The 21173-nt window shown below is 37.6% G+C and overlaps 1 protein-coding gene across 4 annotated transcripts in view; it reads left to right on the plus strand.

Moving 5' to 3' along the window:
- LOC129761976 (TOX high mobility group box family member 4-like) overlaps window positions 1-20294 on the plus strand; it is a 255471-nt gene extending 235177 nt beyond the window's left edge. For 2 of the 4 annotated variants that reach the window (XM_055759863.1, XM_055759860.1), the window contains 3 exons: window positions 13011-13304; window positions 19617-19879; window positions 19944-20294. In XM_055759863.1, the coding sequence (XP_055615838.1) occupies window positions 13011-13304; window positions 19617-19879; window positions 19944-20010 (624 nt within the window). In that variant the 3' untranslated portion in view covers window positions 20011-20294. Of the gene's footprint in view, window positions 1-13010; window positions 13305-19597; window positions 19880-19943 lie in introns of all 4 variants that reach the window. The other 2 variants (XM_055759862.1, XM_055759861.1) reach the window with 2 other exon arrangements.
- The last annotated feature ends 879 nt before the right edge of the window (window positions 20295-21173 follow it).

Below are 21173 nucleotides of genomic sequence, written 5' to 3' on the forward strand. Positions count from 1 at the left end.
GCAGCCATGTCTGGACATGGTAAAGGAGGAAAAGTGAAGGGAAAGGCAAAATCCCGCTCGAACCGTGTTGATCTGGAGTTCCCCGCAAGGGTAGCTAGGCCGAGCGCGTTAGTACCAGTGCACCAGTCCACCTAGCTGGCGTTATATAGTTTCGGCCGCCGAAGTGATCGAGTTAGCTGGCAAAGCTGCTCGCGACGATAAGAAAACCCGCATTCGGAACAGAACACATTCGGTTCGGTGGACATCAAGACAACAGCGAGTGGCGAGTGGCCCACGCAATCGCAAAACGGCATCAGGTAGCAGAAGAAAAAAGTTTGTTCTTTATACACACTGCTTTGGTGGCAAATCCAGAACAAGGCGGCATCGAGGGCGTTCGAAATGGTTTTTTTCAAAACCACGAGTACTAAGTTTTCTAAATTGGAACCATTCCATAAAACAAGGCGCTTTTCAGGGCCATTAAATCTTCCAAAAAAGAGTTTAGGAAATACAGTTCAATGCTTTCTGAAACATTATCCAAAATAATAATAAAACACAAATTGATTTTTTCATAATTTGTTTGCCAGGATCTGATAAGTATGTGAATTTGGCAGTTGTTCTGAGCTTATTGATTTTCACCAATTCTTAAATTGCTTCTAGATTGAAAGTACAGTAATTTACACTTATCTCGACATTTAGCTAATTGGACGGACCTGTAATGCGAGATATTTAGTTGGACATTTTTGTAAACATAGAGTTCGGGGTCCAAATTATGACCCCACATTGAAAGTCGACGCTGTACCACTGTCATCGCAAATGTTCAATTACAGGTTAAAATTACCTCCAATCCGACACTGAGTGGTGGTAATGCGACGTGTAATTTACTGTAAAATATGTCACAATGTGGATGGGAAGGAATTTTCCAACTGTGAAAGCTGTGGCGAATGGCAAATGCAATCGCTAAACAGAAAGGTTTAGCCGAACAAGATGTCGAGTAAAAACAAAACAATAAACTCTTTAGATTGAAGATAATTTTGTGATCCTGAAAAGGACCCTTTTTAGCCTGCATGTGAATCCAACGAGCGAACAAATCGTAATGAATGTATTTTTTTGCCATCGCTCCCTTTTAACGCTCATTCGTTCGTCTCGTTGGACTCGCCCCTCTGGCTGAGTCTGCCGATTTGTCTCTATCCTGTGAGTGTGTACTGCTAGAGTATGAAACACGCGGACCCCAAAAAAATATCTTATTTTCTTTCAAACCGTAAACCCGTGTGGTTGTACGGCATCGGCATCGTGGACGTAACAAAGGAGGACAAGTTAAGGGAAAGGCAAAGTCTCACTCGAACCGTGCAGGTCTCCAGTTCCCTGTTGGTCGCATTCACTGATTGCTCCGCAAGGGTAACTAGGCCGAACGGATTGGTGCCGGAGCACCAGTATACCTAACAGCGATTATAGAGTTTCGGCCGTCGGAGTGCTCGAGTTGGCTTGCAAAGCTGCTCACGACAATTAGAAAACCCGCATCAAGAACAGAGCAGCTTCGGTTCGGCGCTCATCAAGGCAACAATTAGTTTCAGTGAGTGGCAAAGTGTTTCAGCATTAAATGTAATTTACTGAACAACATGTCACAAGCTGGATGGGAAGAAATTCTCCAACTGTGAAAGCTGTGGCGAGTGGCAAACGCAATAGCTAAACAGGAAGGTTTAACCGAACAAGATGGGAATATCGAGTGATAACAAAAACACAACACCAAAGGTTCTTTTCAGAACCATCAACATGTTCATAAAGAGTAAACAGTAAACTAATCCATTTTTCAGGTAGATAGGTAGTGAATACCTAGGAGAAGAAAATAAAACAATATATTTAAAATATATATTTAACAAAAGCTGTCCCCTTTGTATAGTCCTACGTCACTCCGGTTATGTCCCCGACATTACCCACCCGTCTATTTTTTAGATGGGACATAAAAAGATGATATAAAAGGATTTCCAGGAACTTCTGTTTTCTTGTCGATATTGTTAATATTATAAATTATAAAAAAAAATATCCCCGAAATTGTAACTGTTAAAAACTACCATAAGCCACCGATTAGTTTATAGTTTACTGTTTAGAATTCTTCCACAAGTGAAATTCTTTCACAAGTGTGTATATCTATGATCACATCAAATTGCATCACGGAAAAAACGCTGTAGAAATTCGCCCATTAGACCGATCCTTTTGAAAATTTTAGACAGTAAAATAAAAACTATTAAACAACTTTTGGCATTTTCTTTTCATTCATACTTCGAGCCCAAGCCCGTATGCTCGCACCTTCCTCTTTACCCCGTCCATAAGGTTCTGTACAACGTCAGGTTGTAGTTTTTTTTTTTTTTTGAACAGAAATCCATTTTCTCTTGAAGTCCGCCTCCGATTTGACAACTTGGGTTCTTCCGGAGGGCCTGCTTCATAATCGCCCAATATTTCTCTATTGGGCGAAGCTCCGGCGCGTTGGGCGGGTTCATTTCCTTTGGCACGAAGGTGACCCCGTTGGCTTCGTACCACTCCAACACGTCCTTTGAATAGTGGCACGAAGCGAGATCCGGCCAGAAGATGGTCGGGCCCTCGTGCAGCTTCAATAGTGGTAGTAAGCGCTTCTGTAGGCACTCCTTAAGGTAAACCTGCCCGTTTACCGTGCCGGTCATCACGAAGGGGGGGCCGGATTCTCGAAATGAGTGCGCAGGATTAATTCACGACGCTCTTTTTCGTTCGACGACATTTTTCCAAATTTACGAAATATTGACAGTGAAGCATGGCCAACGTGATCTATACACTCTTATCTGATTATAAGCGAAAGCTGAAGATATAATTCCTAAAAATTAAATTTCTACAGCGTTTTTTCCGTGATGCAATTTGATGTGACACACCCTTTATACGAAAGTCAAACATTTATATTTTGGTTTTGTACGTATGAATCTAACGACGAATATATCGACGAATAGTTAATATATGGATCCGTTCAATCCAGTTACAAAAGGGACTGAAATCAAATAAGAATAGTCCGGTAATGATCTTATGAATTATATTCATTAAATATTCCACGCCACTAACATTAATTTATACATTTCATTCAACAATATTCTAGAATATGAAAAAAGGCACTTGTCCAAAAAAGTTACTGCTATACTCGCGTCGGTGTGTCAGACCGAAAGAGTTAAAAAAGTGACACCCGTCCCCTTTGTACCAACACATGCGATACGCTAAACGATGACGAACAACGAATAACGAAGCTAGAGAGAATCGCAAAGTCGTACTGTTGATTTTTTTCTGAGAAATGAACGAGTTATTGATTTCTCGGTCTGACAGACCAATGCGCGAGTATAGGAGTGTTAATTGCATTACCGTATCCACTGTTTGTGTTTCAAACAATAAAATTCTTTTTTCCTGTCTAATGATATTCAGCATAACATATTCACAACGATTTTTCGTAATATGCGTTTGAAATCTCTTAATTTAATTAATAATAAATTTTATTTTTTTTCGTTACATGTCTCATTTTCAAATTCGTAGAGTGACCCTCCTATAAAGAAATCGAAGACGAAATTCTACGTCAAAAGACGAACACGCTTTCATCAACCTTCGGGACGAATGTGTCATATTTGATTGACTATATGAAGTCACATCTGTACATAGCGCAGTATAGAGTATCACTCACACAACCCCAAAATGTACACAGAAGTGAGCCTGAAGTCACATATGATAAATGGTTTTTTCTTTTGTTTAGGTTCATTACTATTTCCAATAGTAACAGAGCCGAATTGATTAATGTTAATGTTTATTTTATAAACACAAATAATAAATTACACAATATTGTCTGCTAAGATGTACGCCGAATTTCACAGTAGGCAACATCACATCAGATAGCAAAGGACTTTCTATCCTTGAATTATTCAAAAAAGAATTAGACTACCTTTTAAAAAGGCCAATGTTTTTTTTCTTAACCTTTTAACAGAAATTTGTTACTCAAAAACCATAATCCCTACAACATTTCGGAATGAAAGAATGAAATATAGGAAATTGTTTAAATTTTCATAAAAAAATACCAAAAAGAATTAAAAAAATACACTGAAGAAAAAATTATTTTAAAAATTGAAATTCATTTTTCTCAAAAATATTTTTTTCAAATTCTCGAAAAAAAAATATATGAATAGCCCTTACAATTTCCATCAGGTCATCCATACATTAGAAGATGGGCACTTTAACAGGAAAAAAGTTTTTCTAACAGCAACGTTTTCATGTTTTTGTTCAAAATCTAGATACAACATTTTGAAAGATACAAAGTCTTGATCTAATCAAAATTATAATTTTCATCGAAGACGTCAACTTTCTGTATTTTATAGTTTCTGAAATATATGGCATTTTTGTATGGAGACACTCGAAAAACTCTTCGTATCATTTTTGTATGTAAATTCTCACGTTTGTTTTTGACGTGTTACTAAATAGAAAAAAAGTTTGCAGAATATGTTAATCGCGATAATTTACACACTAGAATGTTACGAGTTAAACAGTAATAGTATTTTTTCACAGCAACATGGAAAAGTTGTTAGAAAACTTTTTCCCTGTAACAGTGCCCTTCTTCCGATGAATGGGTGACTTGTTGGTATGGTTATGGTTATTATGGTTAAACATGCTTTTGAGAAAAAAATAATTTAAATTTTCAAAAAAAAATTGTTTCAATTCAATTTAGTTTTTTTAATTTGTTCGTTATTTTTTATTGAAAACTTGAATAATTTCCTACATTTCATTCTTTAACAAACATTTTGAAGATCATATAGCTTTCGAGTTAAATTTTTTCCAAATAAAATTGAAGAACAAAAACTCACTTAAAACCTACAAAATGTTGGTTCATGAATGTAATGAACGAAATTATTTTTGTTTTCATTAAAAAATATCAAACAAATTCTTCTGAAAATTGAAATCCATTTTTCTCAATTTTTGTTTTAATTCTGAATAAAATATACATGATTAGTCCATAAAATTACCAAAAAAAATCATCCATACATAGGAAGAAAGTCACTGCTATATTGAAAAAGTGTTCCCAGCAACAATTTTTTTCATATTTTCTTTGATAAACTATTGCTAATGTTTAACTCGTAACATTTCATGTGTAAATTATCGCAACTGACATATTCCGCGAACTTTTTTCTATTTAGGAACATACCAAGAACAGCCAGCCAGTTTGGAGTAAGTTAAAGGAGCACTCTAACGCATAAGTACCAGAAGTTCAAAATGCTATGTGTACTCTCAGAATGAACGATTCGTAACTTTCGTTTTGACACCTCCGTCGCCCAACGCGACGTTTCTGAGTTTTTTGCAGGGCCCAAATTGCGGATAAATTATTAACGGGGTAACGAACGTGTTAATGCGCTTGTAGGTACGAGGATTCCAAGGAGTGATGACATTCACACGTATACATACGCAATTTTTAACTTAAAAAATATCTCTGTGTTAAAAAATCCTACAGAATCGTTATAGGGATCAAATGAAAGCTTGTTGATGAGATTACGATAAGCTTATTAACGTTAAAAGCACTAAAATGATGTATATATCATTATTCAAATAGAATGTTTCGAAAGTTTCTTTTAGACTTTCAAAAGTAGTGAAAAAAGATTAGATTTGTGAGGTACGAATCCGAGTTTGATTCATTGTACATCATAAACATCTGCCAGAACGATATTGAAATGATCGATAAACTCAGCGGATTTGATAAATTGGGTTTGTTCTGTTTGCAGAAAACATCCCAATCTCCAGAAACACATTCCAATCTCCACAATTTTTAATCATAGCATTGATGTGGTCGATTTTTCTCCATCATATACGTCACAAATTGCCTTCAAATGTTCTTTTGTGCTTTCATTATTAAATATAACGCTGTCCAACATTGTTTTAAACTTTTTAATTTTTTTGTACTCGACATCGGAGGCCATTACCGTGTGTCTAAGACAAGAAAAAAAACCTTTTAGCACATGTATATCTATTACTGAGTGAGTATTTTACGATAATCCTCCTATAGAACTTGTGCAGGTTAAATGAGCAATTAATGATTACATTAGCAACCAATACCAAACATCGATTGTATGGACAATGGCAATGGCATAAGTAACACAAGAATTCAATGCACAGTACGAACAGGCTTCGATGTAATTACATCATTATCACGCAATAGTGCACACGAGAACGGCTGCAATTAATGCTGCTACCCACCGAAAGGCATTTCAGATTGATTGTAAACATTGTCCTGTCGTTTGAAGGCAAAAAGGAAAACCAAGATAAACAACGAGCGTGTCGTAATTCTAAAGCCTCTCTGAGTGACCACATGTTGCTGAATATTTTATTCCGCGCGAGACAAAAGCATAACAGAGAAAGTAAAAAAAGACTGAAGGCTGGGAAGAGAGACTATAAAAATAATATTATCCTGCCCAACCTCCATTTTCTCTCTTCTTTTCTCTGTTCCGAAATATAATACAATTTATTATGAATAAATCGATTCAGTTGAGCCTGAAATTAAATCTTGAAATATCCCCTTTTCCCATCTACAACAAAAATTAATTCTTCTCTGATGCATTACTTTATTCCTCGTCATTCTAGTTAAGCACGGCCTCGACGACTATCTTACATACACCATCTAAAGCCATTTCCACGAAATGTGCGCACAACAGCTCCCACCACTTGAGTGTATATTTCTTATATACTCTGTGTTGAGCAAATAAAACGATAGGAATTCACTCACTCACTCACCCACTACGAAACGGCTAGACCCACGTTTGTGTGCAGTGCCCAAGATAAAATAAACATCGTTTTCAGACGCGAGTTCTTGATAAAAGTGAAACAACTTTAGCATTCTCATTCGCATCAACGATAAAACATTACGACATGAAACAATCAAATAGAATAGCTATCTCCGCCGGTCGGTCTGCCCTGCTGCCCTTCTCTCCGTTTCCGTCTTGATGCTGCTTTCGCGCTGGGCCAAACAAATTCGAATGCATTTTATGCTCGTTATATGCTGAAAAGTGTATATAGCGCAGTACAGAATGGCACTCACACAACCCCAAAATGTACACAGAAGTGAGCCTGAGCGATAGTAGAAGTAGTCGTGAGACAGCGTTTCGTTTCGATTATTCCGAATGCCCAAGAACGAGAGCGCATAGATTGAGTAGTTGTGCAAAACGAAGCTTGTGTTTCATTGACAGAAGAACAGTTTTGCCGGTGTGTCAAACGGCGGTGTATTAAAACAAAAGTGAGGTTACGTTTGTAATTTTTTGTTATCATTAGAGTATCGTGTGTCATTAATCGGAGAAGAATCAAGATTAAAAAGAATCACTGTAAAAGTTTTGCGTTTCATTCTGGTGAGTAGTAGAAAACATTAGCTAAGTTCGTGCGGCTGATGATCGCTGTGCAAATGTAAACTTTTACTCTCTCTTTCATTGCGAACAATGTTCGCTGGAGAATATCTGGCCAGGGAATGGGGCACGATTATGTTTGCCTTGGTGTGTAGTGGAGAGTTGTGAGCCGTTTATGTATGTTCACATTTAAATTGTAATTGTAATCATTTATGTTAATCGTTGATATTTCCTTTCTTCAAGTAGATCACAATACAAAACGGTGTTTGGGAAACTAACAGACACGCGAAGCTTGTGCTGTGCTGACAAATAATGGCAACTCATGCAAAAGACTAGATCCATCGCACCCGTCGGATGTTTTGAACTATCAAACTATTCTAGTAATACATTTTCTTGTTATAGCGAAGCTTAACTCAGGCCTGGAAAAAATGGTATAACAGCAAGGTTGGCGTGGGACTACGTTGGCTTAGTAATCATTTGTTTGTATTGATTAAATTATTGATTGAATGAAACAATTTTCGAATTCAATTGAATGCAACATTATTTGCTTTGTAAGTAAAGAATTTGAACAAATGCAATGTAACACTGCAATTCATGCATTATAATAGATTACATTCTTCTTTAAAGTGAATTTGGTGACAGCCTTTTGCCCAATCATCAAACGGTATGCGTAGAAATTCAGTGAGCAGAAGATATGAAGGCATATTTTCCAATACAGTTTTGAATAACCGAGCCAAAGCGTTGTGTCCGTAGCCGCTTTTGTAGACCGTGTTAGACACATTCCGGAGTGCAAAAACATGCTTGCATGAATCAACAACTTCAACTTCTACTTTTTATACTATATAGGCTTTAAACATGAAAGGTCATTCGCCTCTAGTATCTCAAATGACGATTTTCCAAGTTCCTTAGTTTAGAAGTAGGTGTTAGGGAAACACATTCCGGTGGGAACAAAAGTATCCCCTACTTGCATGTATTTGCAATGTCGATTTTCCATGGCTCCATAGTTTTGACGTCTGTGTTGGGGGAACCGTAAAAAAATCAAAACGTGGCAGTTAGGGTGTTTAGATATCGCTTGACATTTTACAGTTATTCAATTGTTTATGTGATGAAAAATAATATTTTATTAATTGTGATAGATGTGTAGAAATATTTCCTAACAATGGATGCAAACATCTTCCGATCTATTAAGAAATGTTCGAGTTATAAGCATCCGAAATCTTCATTTTTTTCCTTCGTGTTCTGTGTTTAGATTTTCTTTTTTACTCCCCATATATTCCGGTTAGACGCAGTCCCGCGTCAAAAAATATACCACTACAAACACAGATTCATCTAATTTAACTTGCCGCAATTGATGAGATATGCAGATTCCCTGATTTACATGAACACTCTATCCAGATAAACTGCTTAATGAGGACAGTTTGTTATATTCAATTCAATAATTTTACACAGCATGTCCGGATAAGACAAAACGCCCTTGTTAGTTAATAAGAAATCAAAACGATTGATTGAGTCTACTTTCAGAGAAGGTCATATTCATTCAACGATCATCAACATAAAATCATATTGAAATTATATTTCATACATTTTATGTCGACATTGCTAGCAAATATTTTTCCATGATAATATAACAGATGTCGACTGAAAACGATATGATATGAAAACTTTTTGAACAAATCCTATGTTAGGACAACTCATGCATTGTGATAGATTATTCTTCTTCTTCTTGGATGGCACTAACGTTCCCAGTGGAACTTTTGCCTTATCAACGTAGTGTTACTTGCGTCATTTTTATCAGTAGTACTTAGTTGAGATTTCTATGCCGGATAACACGCCTTGAAAGCATTCTGAGTGGCAAGCTCTAGAATACGCGTGAGCACAGTGCAAGTCGGAAGAAATTTGACTAAGAAGGTCTTTCAAGCAGGTACTCATATTAATAGATTTGTGTGATTTCAATAGTTTGCTTTCAAAGCAGTTTCGAGCTATTGAAACTAGTTTTGGTAACTCATACATCTTCAATCTTTCGCACGAAATGATTAACATACCAAAAACTTTGCTCCCCAAACGCAACGGAAAAAACTATGGATGGGTTGTACCTATGGTATAACCGCAAGGTTGACGTAGGACTGCCGTTGGCTTAGTAATCAATTGAATTTCATCAATTAGCAATAATCCCACCTCAGATGTTCTTCATTGGGTACGATATCGCCGCTGCGTAGAGCTATCTTTTGCGTGCATTGATTAAATTATGGATAAAACTAGTGGATGAATGAAACTATTTACGAATTCAATTGCAAACAAATCTCAATTCAAGTTAATTCATGCATTATGGTGGTAGTTATCGCAGCAAATAGTTATCAACATTTTGCCTTTTGCGGTATGTGTAGAAGTTCAGTGAGCTGGCGATATGAAGAGAAACCTTCTAATGCAGTCTATAATAATCGAGCCAAAGCGTTGCTTTTGTACCCGCTTTTGTAGACCGTGTGAGCAAAACGAATTCCGAAGTGTAAAAATGCATGGGGGTATAAAAGTATGGCCGACTGAAATGTATCTGCAATGTCGATTTTCTTGGTTTCGGAATCTGTATTGGGAAAACACATTCCGGTTTGCAAAAATACAAGCGAGTTTAAAAGTACCCGTAGTTTGTATATATTTTGCATTGCCAATTCCCACAGGCTCCATGTTTTTGAAATATGTGTTAGGGAAACCTTCCAATTTGCAAAAACGCAAACGAGTACAAAAGTACCCGCAGCTTGTATCTAATTTTCAATGCCGATTTCCTCAGGCTCCATGGTTTTGAAGTCTGTTTTAGGGAAACATTCCGATTTCCAGAAACCAAGCGAGTATAAAAGTACTCGCTTCTTGCATCTATTTTGCAATGTCGATTTCCCCAAGCTTCATGCTTTTGAAGTTTGTGTTAGGGAAACATTCCAATTTGCAAAAACGCAAGCGAGTACAAAAGTTCTCGCTGCTTGCTGCTTGGTGTGATTAGTGTGAGCCTGTTTTGAAAGCAATTTTAGGGCTATTGAAACAAGTTTTTGGATCAAAAAGTAACAAGCATATAACGCGTAGACATTTTATCTTTCAAGTGAAGTGATTATCATACCATTTCCTTCAGTTGTTTAGGAGCTATTAACGCTCAAAATCTCGTTCTCCGGCGTAACGCTTTCGTTTTCGAAACTTTGAACTTACACCCCAGTATAGAAATGAAAGTCCTACGTCAAAAAATTCAAACTTACACCCCGTTACAGATTCAATTATGATGTGAAGCTAAAACACAGAGGCACTCTTCATCAGATGGCAGGCAAATCGACGCGGTGTCTCCACCAAAAAAATTGCACCATACTGTGCGATATTTATATTTAATTCTTCTTAAAAATCGAGCAAAACCGCTATTTGTGACATTAACATTGAGAAAGACTTGAATGACTTGAATGATGATGATGATGATGATATTTTTTTGAATTAGGTTTTTAAATTCTTTAATTCATTCACCTCCAGCTCTGAGAAAAACCAATTTGGAAAAATTAATTAAACACTCGGCCTTGAGAATGGTCATGCTAGATATCTGATGAATTGTGAATACTGTAATTTAAAATTTGAATTTTTTTTTTCCAAAATATATATTTTTATCAAGGCTCATATAGCGTTAACCTCACGGGGTCGGGAGTTCAATATTTTGACAGTTTTTATGTAAAAATATGAAAAATTTGACAGTTTTTATGGAAAATATGTATTCTTACAATTTTCGTTAAATTCAATCATTTATGGATTAGGGAGCCGTAATGTATAACATACCGAAAAAATAAAGAATAGAGATTGGAATGCAAACAATCAAAATCCGTTCAGAGCTAATATAATTATTAACGTTACAACTATTTCCTAAAAAAACGTGATCTTTTTTCTGATTTGGTATCATCACTGAAAGACGTAGGTTTATGTCAAAAAATAGGTAATGATTTCATATTCACATTTTCATATTCATAGTTCCATTTTTTGTTCACTAACCTAATGATCGGATTAAAAATATTTAAATTATTTAATCTACTGATTCCACTTAACCAGACAAATAACTAATGTGTAATAATGTGTAATTTGTCAAACCTGATTATTCTCATCTTATGTTTCCTAGATGATTTCTTAATTTTTCATTTCGCGCTTATGTGCTGCGCTCAGTATTTGTCCATGGCCATTCCTTTTCCCAAGCCATCGATCGGTATTCTTCTGGCCACGCGTAGAAGCTTCCTCCGATTCTTAGTCTTCCTTTTGATGCCTTTGTGGAATCATAGATTCTGCTGCTTACACGATCATCTCGTTGAATTTTACAATTGTAGTCTCTGGCAATCAAAAAGTCGGAGGACATTTTAAAGGCTGCCTATTCAGCTTTATCGTGGATTCATTTAGGTATGCGAGTGGTTTGCGGTGGTGGGTCGTGGGATGTGATGGAGATCGGATAATGATCACTGCCATGTAAATCGTCGCCCTTGTTCCACTTCAGCTCGATTCAGTCCGAGAGTCACATCACTTCGTTAGTGTGATGTTCAAATCCAAGGTAGAGGCTCGATGAAATGATATCCCGCGTTGGTTTTCATATCGTCTGATGGCGAGTGCTTGTATAGTTTTGCATCATCCTCGCACATGTTTGTATTTATGCGTTGTCATAGGTCGATTGAAGTGACTACCACAGTGTTTTGTTGATTATAAATGTGGAATAATGGTTGTAAAACAAATATGTAATCGCATATGACCAGAGTCTTACCTATAGTGATGGAAAGATACATAAAATTAATTTTCATTAAATGAATCGACGATGTTCCAAACCCCTATTTTTAAATTTTTGGTACAATTTCTGATACTGATGCCCTGTAGACCCTTGAGGCCACGTTTAACACTAGGTCTATGGACGTTTCTTATATACTATATATAAGAACACGCGTCAATTTGAAGGAAGACAAAAGAAAATAGACATCAATATATATATTTTTTTTTTATCTGTATTATAGTGATTTTCAACTCATTTGGCTGGTTCGTCACTTTTTACTTCCATTTTTGGAAGAATGTCGGGAGTGAGAATTGAACTCGTGACCTTTAGCGTGAGAGGCATGGATGTTACCACTACGACAGATCGCCTCCCACATCAATATATATTTACCTCGATCAATGCACAAAAGTGGAATATGTGGAGATGGAGTATGAATGTAGCCGATTTTTGTAACCTTCCTTATAAAATTTGAAATGCCGCAAAATGACGCGTAAACCTAGTGTTAAAATCAGTAACCATCAGCACGATATCCGATATTGCAAAAATATCCTATGACATGTCAATATACGAATGAATTGACATAATTACACGGAACTTCCCATTTGTTCATATAAAAGTACAACCTAGGCCATCGCTTATCGAACGACGAAACTTATTGCACAGATTCAATATATTCCGCGAAGTAAACGATAAATCTTACGATGTTAAACATATTTATAAGATAGAGATGAATTTCAAAGACCCTTTGCTATATCATGGTTCGCATATTATTATCCCAACCAGATAATCCTTCCAGTTAACCTTCTCTGCAATCACATTAGTAAAATAACGAGTTGATGAACCAAAAGCAAACAATGCTATCGAAAATTAACATACATTTCTGTTTGTTTTTGCTGTTCCAGCAGAGTATGATGCAAATGCAGCCACATCTCGCACATCACGGCCAACCACCGATGCACCCAGGTCAGGCTCAGCACCAGCCACCGCCCCACCACATGCAAATGAACCAGATGGCCGCCCAACAGCAGCAACAAATGATGGCCCAACAGCAGCAGCCACAAATGGGGCTGTCCCCACAGCAGCAGCAACAACAGCAACAACAACAAATGCAACAAAACCACCTCACCAATGCAAATATGAACGGAATGATGAACATGGGTATGACTCCACCGCAGTCGCATTACATGAATCAACAGGTACGACACCAACTTAACTGGACATTTCCCCAACAAATACTTCCCTTTTGAATATTTATTTAGAACAATGCTAGTGGGATCCAAGGCCACATTTTCAATATAATTAGATATGGGAAGCGTTTTTCGAATGCAAAACAATACGCAAACCTTTATCTCAATAACAAAAGTTCTCTTTTCGATATACATACGATGTAAACTAGTGAAATTATGTCGTCATATCACCCGGCGCATCTGATTTCGTTTCTTGAATCGTCACGACTCGTTTTGGCAAACTAATCAATTACGACCAGCTTAAAGCAAATTTCTCATCGTTAAATTGTTTCTTCTCAACTATCAACTGGGATGAAGTTCGGAATGCTTGTGACATTCAGGAAGCCGCAGTGTTCAGGTCTCATATGCTACTCTATGCGATTGAGTCAGTTTGTCCCTAACAAAACGATCGAGGATCCTCCTCCTGCTCCTAATAATCAATGAAATTGAGGTTTTCAAAAACCTGTTTATTCTTCTACATCTCCGTGTGCACCGACCTTTTCACGATCTCCCATGGTTCTCTGTAGGGTTCAGATCCGGTGACTGCGTTGGCCACTCCATTACGTCGACTTTGTTATCATGGAACCAGTTTTTGACGGTCTTGGCGGTGTGCTTCGAATCGTTATCCTGCATGAACTACCATTCAAGGGCATCTCGTACTCGGTGTGCATTAGAGTTAGGATTTAGGCGTAGAGGCACTGATCCATGATTTTATCCACCCAGTTCAGAGGCCCAACCCCGTACCAGGAGAAGGACCCCCACACCATAAGGTTTCCTCCTCCATGCTTGAATGTCTTCGTGGTATACTGTGTCATGTAAGCGCAGCCCGTTAGGCGAAGGATCCAACCTTATTTTTCATTAGATAAACAATTGAATAAATGTAAAATGTTGAGCGTTATCTAAACTCCCTAACTGCCTCGTTTTGATTGGCCCGATTTACGGCTTCCCACAGCCATCATAATCAAGCAGTCTTGGGGAAATCGGCATTGTAAATACATGGAGGTATGGGGACTTTCGTTCTCACCGAAAAGTGTTCCCTAACACAGACTTCAAAACCAAGCAGTGTTGGAGAAATCGGCATTGCAAACACATGAAAGTCGGGGGTATTTTTGATCCGACTGAAAGTTGTTTCCCTAACACAGACTTCAAATCCATGAAGCGTGGGGAAATTGGAATTGCAAATACATGAAAGTCGGGGGTATTTTTGAGCCGACTGAAATGAGTTTCCCTAACACAGACTTCAAATCCATGGAGCGTGAGGAAATTGGCATTGCAAATACATGCAAGTCGGGGGCATTTTTGTTCCGACTGAAATGTGTTTCCTCAACACAGACATCACAACCAAGGTGTCTGGGGAAATCGGTATTGCAAATACATGCAAATCGGGGGTATTTTTGTTCCGACTGAAATGTGTTTCCCCAACACAGACTTCAAAAACAAGGTGTCTGAGGAAATGGGCTTTGCAAATAAATGCAAACTGCAAGTACTTTTGTACTCGCTTGTCTTTGTGCAGACTAGAATATTGTTGATTCATGCAAGGCGGGGGTACTTCTGCACCCGTATGTTTTTTGCACTGCGAAAAGTGTTTTCCTAACACAGATTACAAAAGCCGGTACGAACACAACGCTTTGGCTCGGTTATTCAAGACTGTATTGAAGGATATGCCTTCATATCTTCTGCTCACTGAATTCCATTTGATGATTAGGCAAACAATTTGCTGCGATAACGCCTATTGATTAAACAATATGCGTTCGACGTACATGTCAAAATCGAAACTAAGTGCCTGAAATTCATCAAATCAAACAAATTCGCGGTTCGAGAAGTACGTACACTTGAGAGATGCAAACTTCAGAGGGAAATGTAAAATAAAATAATCGTTTGATAATTCTGCCGTTCACATATTTTGTCCAAATATACACCAAACGTAAAAGGACTGTCATTAAATTTTCTGGTAATGAAGAACATAATCTATCACAATGCATGAAACATAGCATTTATTCAATCTCTTCACTCACAAAGCAAATATATTGAATTTGGAAATTGTTTCAATCAATCAACAATTTAATCAATACAAACAAATGATTGCTAAGCTCCCACGTAAACCTTGCGGTTATATTTTTTTTTTCTGTATTATAGTGACTTTCAACGCTTCTGGCTGGTTCGTCACTTTTACCTTCCATTTTGGAAGAATGTCGGGAGTGAAAATTGAACTCGTGATCTTGAGCGTGAGAAGTATGGATGTTACCTCCACGCCAGATCGGCTCCTTGCGGTTATATCATAGATATAACCAGCCCGTTTTTTTTCAAAAATCGGTCGAAACAACACTCGAAACAGCCGAAACGAGGAACTGGTCCTAAATTTTGTGGCACCGGGCTCAACTTTTGACAGCTATCAGTGCGTCTTGCTAAAACGGGTTGCTTTGATTGCGTTAAACTTGCAGTTTTCAAAGTTGTCATACTAGAATAAGTGCTTGCCGCTAGGTTTCGCATATACTATATTTGATCTGGCATTTAAAATTATTTTAATTTTTTGCATTAGAGCGGTCTTAATGTATTGTCCGACACTGTATATCTAATTATCATCAATAGTTCGTTTTTTACTGGGGGCTCCGATCAAATCGGCGGAAGAAAAGGAATGAGATTAGGAAAAAAATTATAGGAGGTTGTGTCCATGATACGATCGCATTGTTGACGTAGAACTGCACTGTTATTTTTTATAAGTCGCTTGTTTTGTTGAAAATTTACCTCGAACGCTATTCCGGTGTCCTTTTTCGCAATTGATATAGACTCGGCTACAGTCGATTATATACATGTTGCACTAGCACCATTATTCCACATCTCATAACTACATCAATATATCTTTGGCACCGCATGGAAACCACAACAATGACAACACTTGCAAACATCAAATATCATGCTACATGTTATTTAGTATTGCCTCAAAGGAATCGCTCCTCTGGCCTCGACTCAAACTTACTGGCCTCGAAAAAAGTTGCATTACTTTCTCATGCTCGAGAGAAGCGCAGCTGTCACCCTTAGTGGAGGAAGTTTTGCTACTGGCAAGCGAAACCTAATCACATACAAAATTCCAGAACAACATTTACTTTCTTGGTAACTAAACAAGCGAAATAAACTCTTTTTGTTAATGTCAACAACCTCGAAAACAGTAGCAATGTTTCATTATTATCAATATAAGCGCAAATGCAATCCTAGTTGAAGGCAGTTTTGCGACTGGTACGCGAACCCAAATAACTCATAACATTCCAGTAAGACATTCAAGATGCTTGGTGTTCTCCAAATAATTTTTTGGTGCACAACCCTAACGCCTGCTTCGCCATAACGTCAGTTGCATTGATGCATTCTCAAAGGCACCAACGAAGCCCTTATGATGACGGAAAACAAACAATGTTAACTGCTTGGTAAAAGACTGCATTATGCCACACAGCTTGTACTCTGATGTAACATCGATGCGAATTCGCTGATGAGTTTGTCAAGGGCGACCGCCTTCACCACCAGCGGGAGGAACTTGATTTTGATTGCTTTTGGGCGTTTAAATTTTTGACCGACGCGCCTACTTCGCTGTTGTTCGATGCGGTGTCACACTCGCGGAGGCTAGGTTCAGTGCGAGCGCTTTTCACCGCATCAACATCGCGTGCATTATTAGATGACGCTTGCCTCGAAATTTTATTGCTCCTGCCAATGCAGTCGTTTTTGCAGGTCTCGAGCCTGCCTTCCTCTTCTTCTTGCTCATCACACACTACGGGAAGCGTCCAATTTATGATGCGAAAAGAAAAACACACGATACGAATAACGCGAAAAACGAACAGAAAAACCAAACGACAATATCCAAGTTGGATTACCACTGGTGGGGTCCAGTCTTAGATCGAAGCGCAGCGAAAGCAAAGTGAACTGGATTGCTCAACAGTCCGATGCCGAATGAAAATTTGCCTCAGCGAGATTCACTGTTTACACTCTAGGCAAGTATTCCCCTTCATTCTTCTACTTTTCCTAAGATTTTCCCTTCGTTGGGTGCGATAAGTTGCTCGTTATTGACAGCTCTGTTCGGGAAAGCACACAAATGGACAGAACAAATGTATGGAAAAATAGAAACGCTTGAAGTTTTCATGAATTTTAACCATTTACAAACCAGGGGATTCTAATGTATAGCATATTAAACAAATCTTAGAGAATTTCCGATTCGTTTAGTATGTAAATGGCCAAAATCCGTTCGTGGCGTTATTAACGTATTAATTTATTTCATAAAAACGTGACCTGTTTTCTGATTTAGAACCCTTAATGAAAGACGTAGTTCTACGTCAAAAGAGCATACTGCATTGGCCAGAGTGCGAGCATATTCCACACTCGCTTCGCAATCGCAACTAAATGAGTTTTCAACGGCTACGGGTTGTTAAAACCGTATCAATACGACAAAATAAATCATAAAAATGTTCTCTCATAATCCTCTAAATTGAATGATTTTTATATATGGTTTTTTTTAACTTGGTCTTCAAATTTTCCGTAAATTTCATCCTTGACGCTCCTCCTTGAGCCTATTTAGTTCTTCAAAATTGGCGATCTAACGTACAAATCTACACCTAGGCGGCGCTGCGGTGAAAGTGATGATGGTTTTAAATTTTGCCATGTGAGCTTATGGAAGGTTTGTAGTTCTTTCCACAAATTACAATGTTATAAACATAAAAGAATATTTGATTGCGATGAGTTTGTAAGAAATTTAATTCTGCGCAATTTTATATATAACAGGTTATTTATTTACCTCTTTCAGTAGTGAAAACTATAAAAATGTTGACAATGGTTGAATTAAAGAAGGAAATTTGAGAGCACAATCAAACACAAGTAGAAAAATGCACGATTCCTGCATGTGAGAACTACCTTGGAAAGCCCGGAAGTAAAATATACGTGATTTGTTTTTTGAGTTTCAGGTTACATTAGCATCATTTTCTTAGTTCAAAAACAAAATCCAGATGTCTCACCGATCGTTTACGTTTTGCGTTAGATCGCCAATAGAGTCCATCATTGTGGGAGCCAGCTGTCATCCATTCGACTCAAGTCCAATCGATCTGCGCAAAATTGGCAACCTTGCCACGCAATTCAAAATAGACAGCTCCGTGTTCCGTTTCTATTAAGCGAAAATGGTAATGTATATTCGGGTGGAGCAAACATGCTTTCAAACAAATATGTGTTCTATGTAAAAAAAAACACATTCTCTGCAAGTGGGGAAAAATCTTGAACGAAAATTGTGTCTGATATTGATATTGATAATAATGAATTAAGTTTTGGTGGAAATGTAAGGAAATTTATAGGAACAAAGTAAAGTTTGGGTCAAATTCGTTAGAAGTACATAAGTACGAATGAAAATGACGCAAGTATTAGTAAGACTATGGAAATGATTGTGTGGGGTTGAAGAATACCGATAATGTGGTGAAGTGAATCTCAGATGAATATCATTACTGGTAATGCCATTACAAGTGATCGTATACGGGCCGCTTTATGATCTGGTAGCAAAGCTGATAGAAGATGCTTCAAGGAACAAATTGTACCTTGCTTTAACGCCAATCGAAATCTGGAGGCAAATGATCGCTTGAGGAAGCTTTACGAGAATTTGCAGACGGAATACGATTACGTGGTTATACAGGAGAAACGTGGTGTTGGCCCGCTTTCCGATAAATTCCTGGAAAACAATTTTACAGCTAGTTCCGACATTCTATCGGCCGAAAGTCTAGTCTGGTTGAGCTGCTAGCGCACCGATCGAATTATACAGACGGATTACCTTAGTTTGACGGTAATCGGGAAGCATATGTATACCCCACCGTCCTGATTAAAAAGCCGATGAAACTATCGACCGATAAAAAGTCCGCAGTCTACGGGGGTTCTGAAAGCCATTATTCGCGGTTGTGATACCTACCCAATCCCGGACCAGTTATCTGTCAAATTCGGATGAGTAGGAAAATAATCTTCAGAAGTTTAACCACATTTTGAAATCCTGATTTCTCACAATCATCATGTATTTTAGATTATTAATCTACCTATTTATCAGGGTAGAAATAACTACTTCGCGTTTAGGTAAAGAAAATGGCTATTTAAGGAAAGTTAAATAGTGTCATTTTCCTACTCTCTCAAAACGTTAAGTGCACTTTGAATCCCAGATTACAAAACGCATTGTTCTTACATATTAATCCCGACTTCCTCCAATTCGAAAAAAAAAACATTTTGCTTCTAGGCTGCAAATAAAAATCACAATTTAGTATTCTCCGCGTTTCCCAGATGCACAGCCAACAACAGTCTCAGGTTCCTGGCCACCCGATGCAGCAACAGCAGCATCATCAGCAGCAGCAGGAACAACAGCAGCAACCGAGTGGACACATGAGCCCCCACCAGGTGGGTCCTCCACTATCCGGCAGCCCACCGCAGCAGAACGACGCTCCTCCTCAACAATGTATCCGACACGGCTGCCCGAATCCAGCGATCGTCAGTTCAGACTGGGAGGATGAGTACTGCAGTAACGAATGTGTCATTACGCACTGCCGGTAAGTTCCACAATCCTTCGTTTTCCTCCAATCAAAGTTGTATCAAACCTTTTTCCCTTTACAGTGACGTCTTCGGCAATTGGGTTCAGTCTAACAATTCACAACAGCAAACATACTCAGCTGTGAAGTAAAGAAGCATTACGTCAGGTTCCGCTAATACTAATATTAAAAAAAGGCGAAACGAGGGTGCAATCGCAAGAGGAGGCTCCCCCCTGTCAAAGCATAACAATATGGATATAATCAATTCGTAATTTACTGTTATTTCTAAAAAAAAAACAAAACAACTACACACTTTTTACAATGATACATCTTTTAATCTAAGAGATAATACACTTTAGGGAGTAAGACATAAACAATAAAGAAATAATGAATGAATTGAATTCAGAAATCAAATATTATATAGTGAACAAAGAAACACAAATTCTAATTCACAAAAGACAGCCAAATGTTGCAATTACGTTTAGTGAAACATTAGACAGAATAATCGCTGAGAACAAACAAAAAAAAACACAAGTGAAGCAATTTCGACATTATATTGTTTAATACTGTACATAATTTTGGATTTCTCTCCTCCCAATAATTAATTCGCTGAAAACACGATATAAAGAACTAGAGGGAGGCAAACAATTGTTTATCATCAACTCCGTGAGGCTGTATATTGTTATTCCTCTTCTTAATTTATCTCCGATGAAGTTGTTTCCGGTTAGTTTGTAAAAAGATCACACTAGGCAAATAACTAAAATAATGAATAAGTAGTTGTCGTTGTTAAAACCAATAAAAAACTAATAACATCGTAGCATAGAGATACACAAAAAAGATACAAGCAAATTAACACTAAATAATGAAGCAAGACAGAAAAAAACACAGATGAACAAATCGTTTAGGCCAATTTGAGTGCGCATATATGTGCAAGTTCTGAATGTATATGCTACAACAAAGCAAAAAACAAAAAACCAAACCTTGATGCGCATGAGCAACAACAAAAACACGTCGAAAGTCAGCATTTTCTGTGCAAGTCATTCTCATCATCATCATAACAAATTTTATTCACACACAACCAATGAAGACGTCCATCGTCAATTCGATACTAATTCTTTCTTTGAAATTGTTGATATAAGCGCTTGGCGGCGGCTGACTTCATTTCGGTTGTTCTTCATTTGTAATGCTCTGCGCATAGCGCTGTCAATCAATATTCAGTTGATTTTCTGCAGCCACACACTTCGATAAGAAAAGAATATTCAAACAAACAAAAAGGCATCATACATACTAATAAAACAAACTATTTTATAGAAAG

Source organism: Toxorhynchites rutilus, chromosome 1 (assembly GCF_029784135.1).
Source record: "Toxorhynchites rutilus septentrionalis strain SRP chromosome 1, ASM2978413v1, whole genome shotgun sequence".
In the NCBI taxonomy this organism is placed as follows: Eukaryota; Metazoa; Arthropoda; class Insecta; order Diptera; family Culicidae; genus Toxorhynchites; species Toxorhynchites rutilus.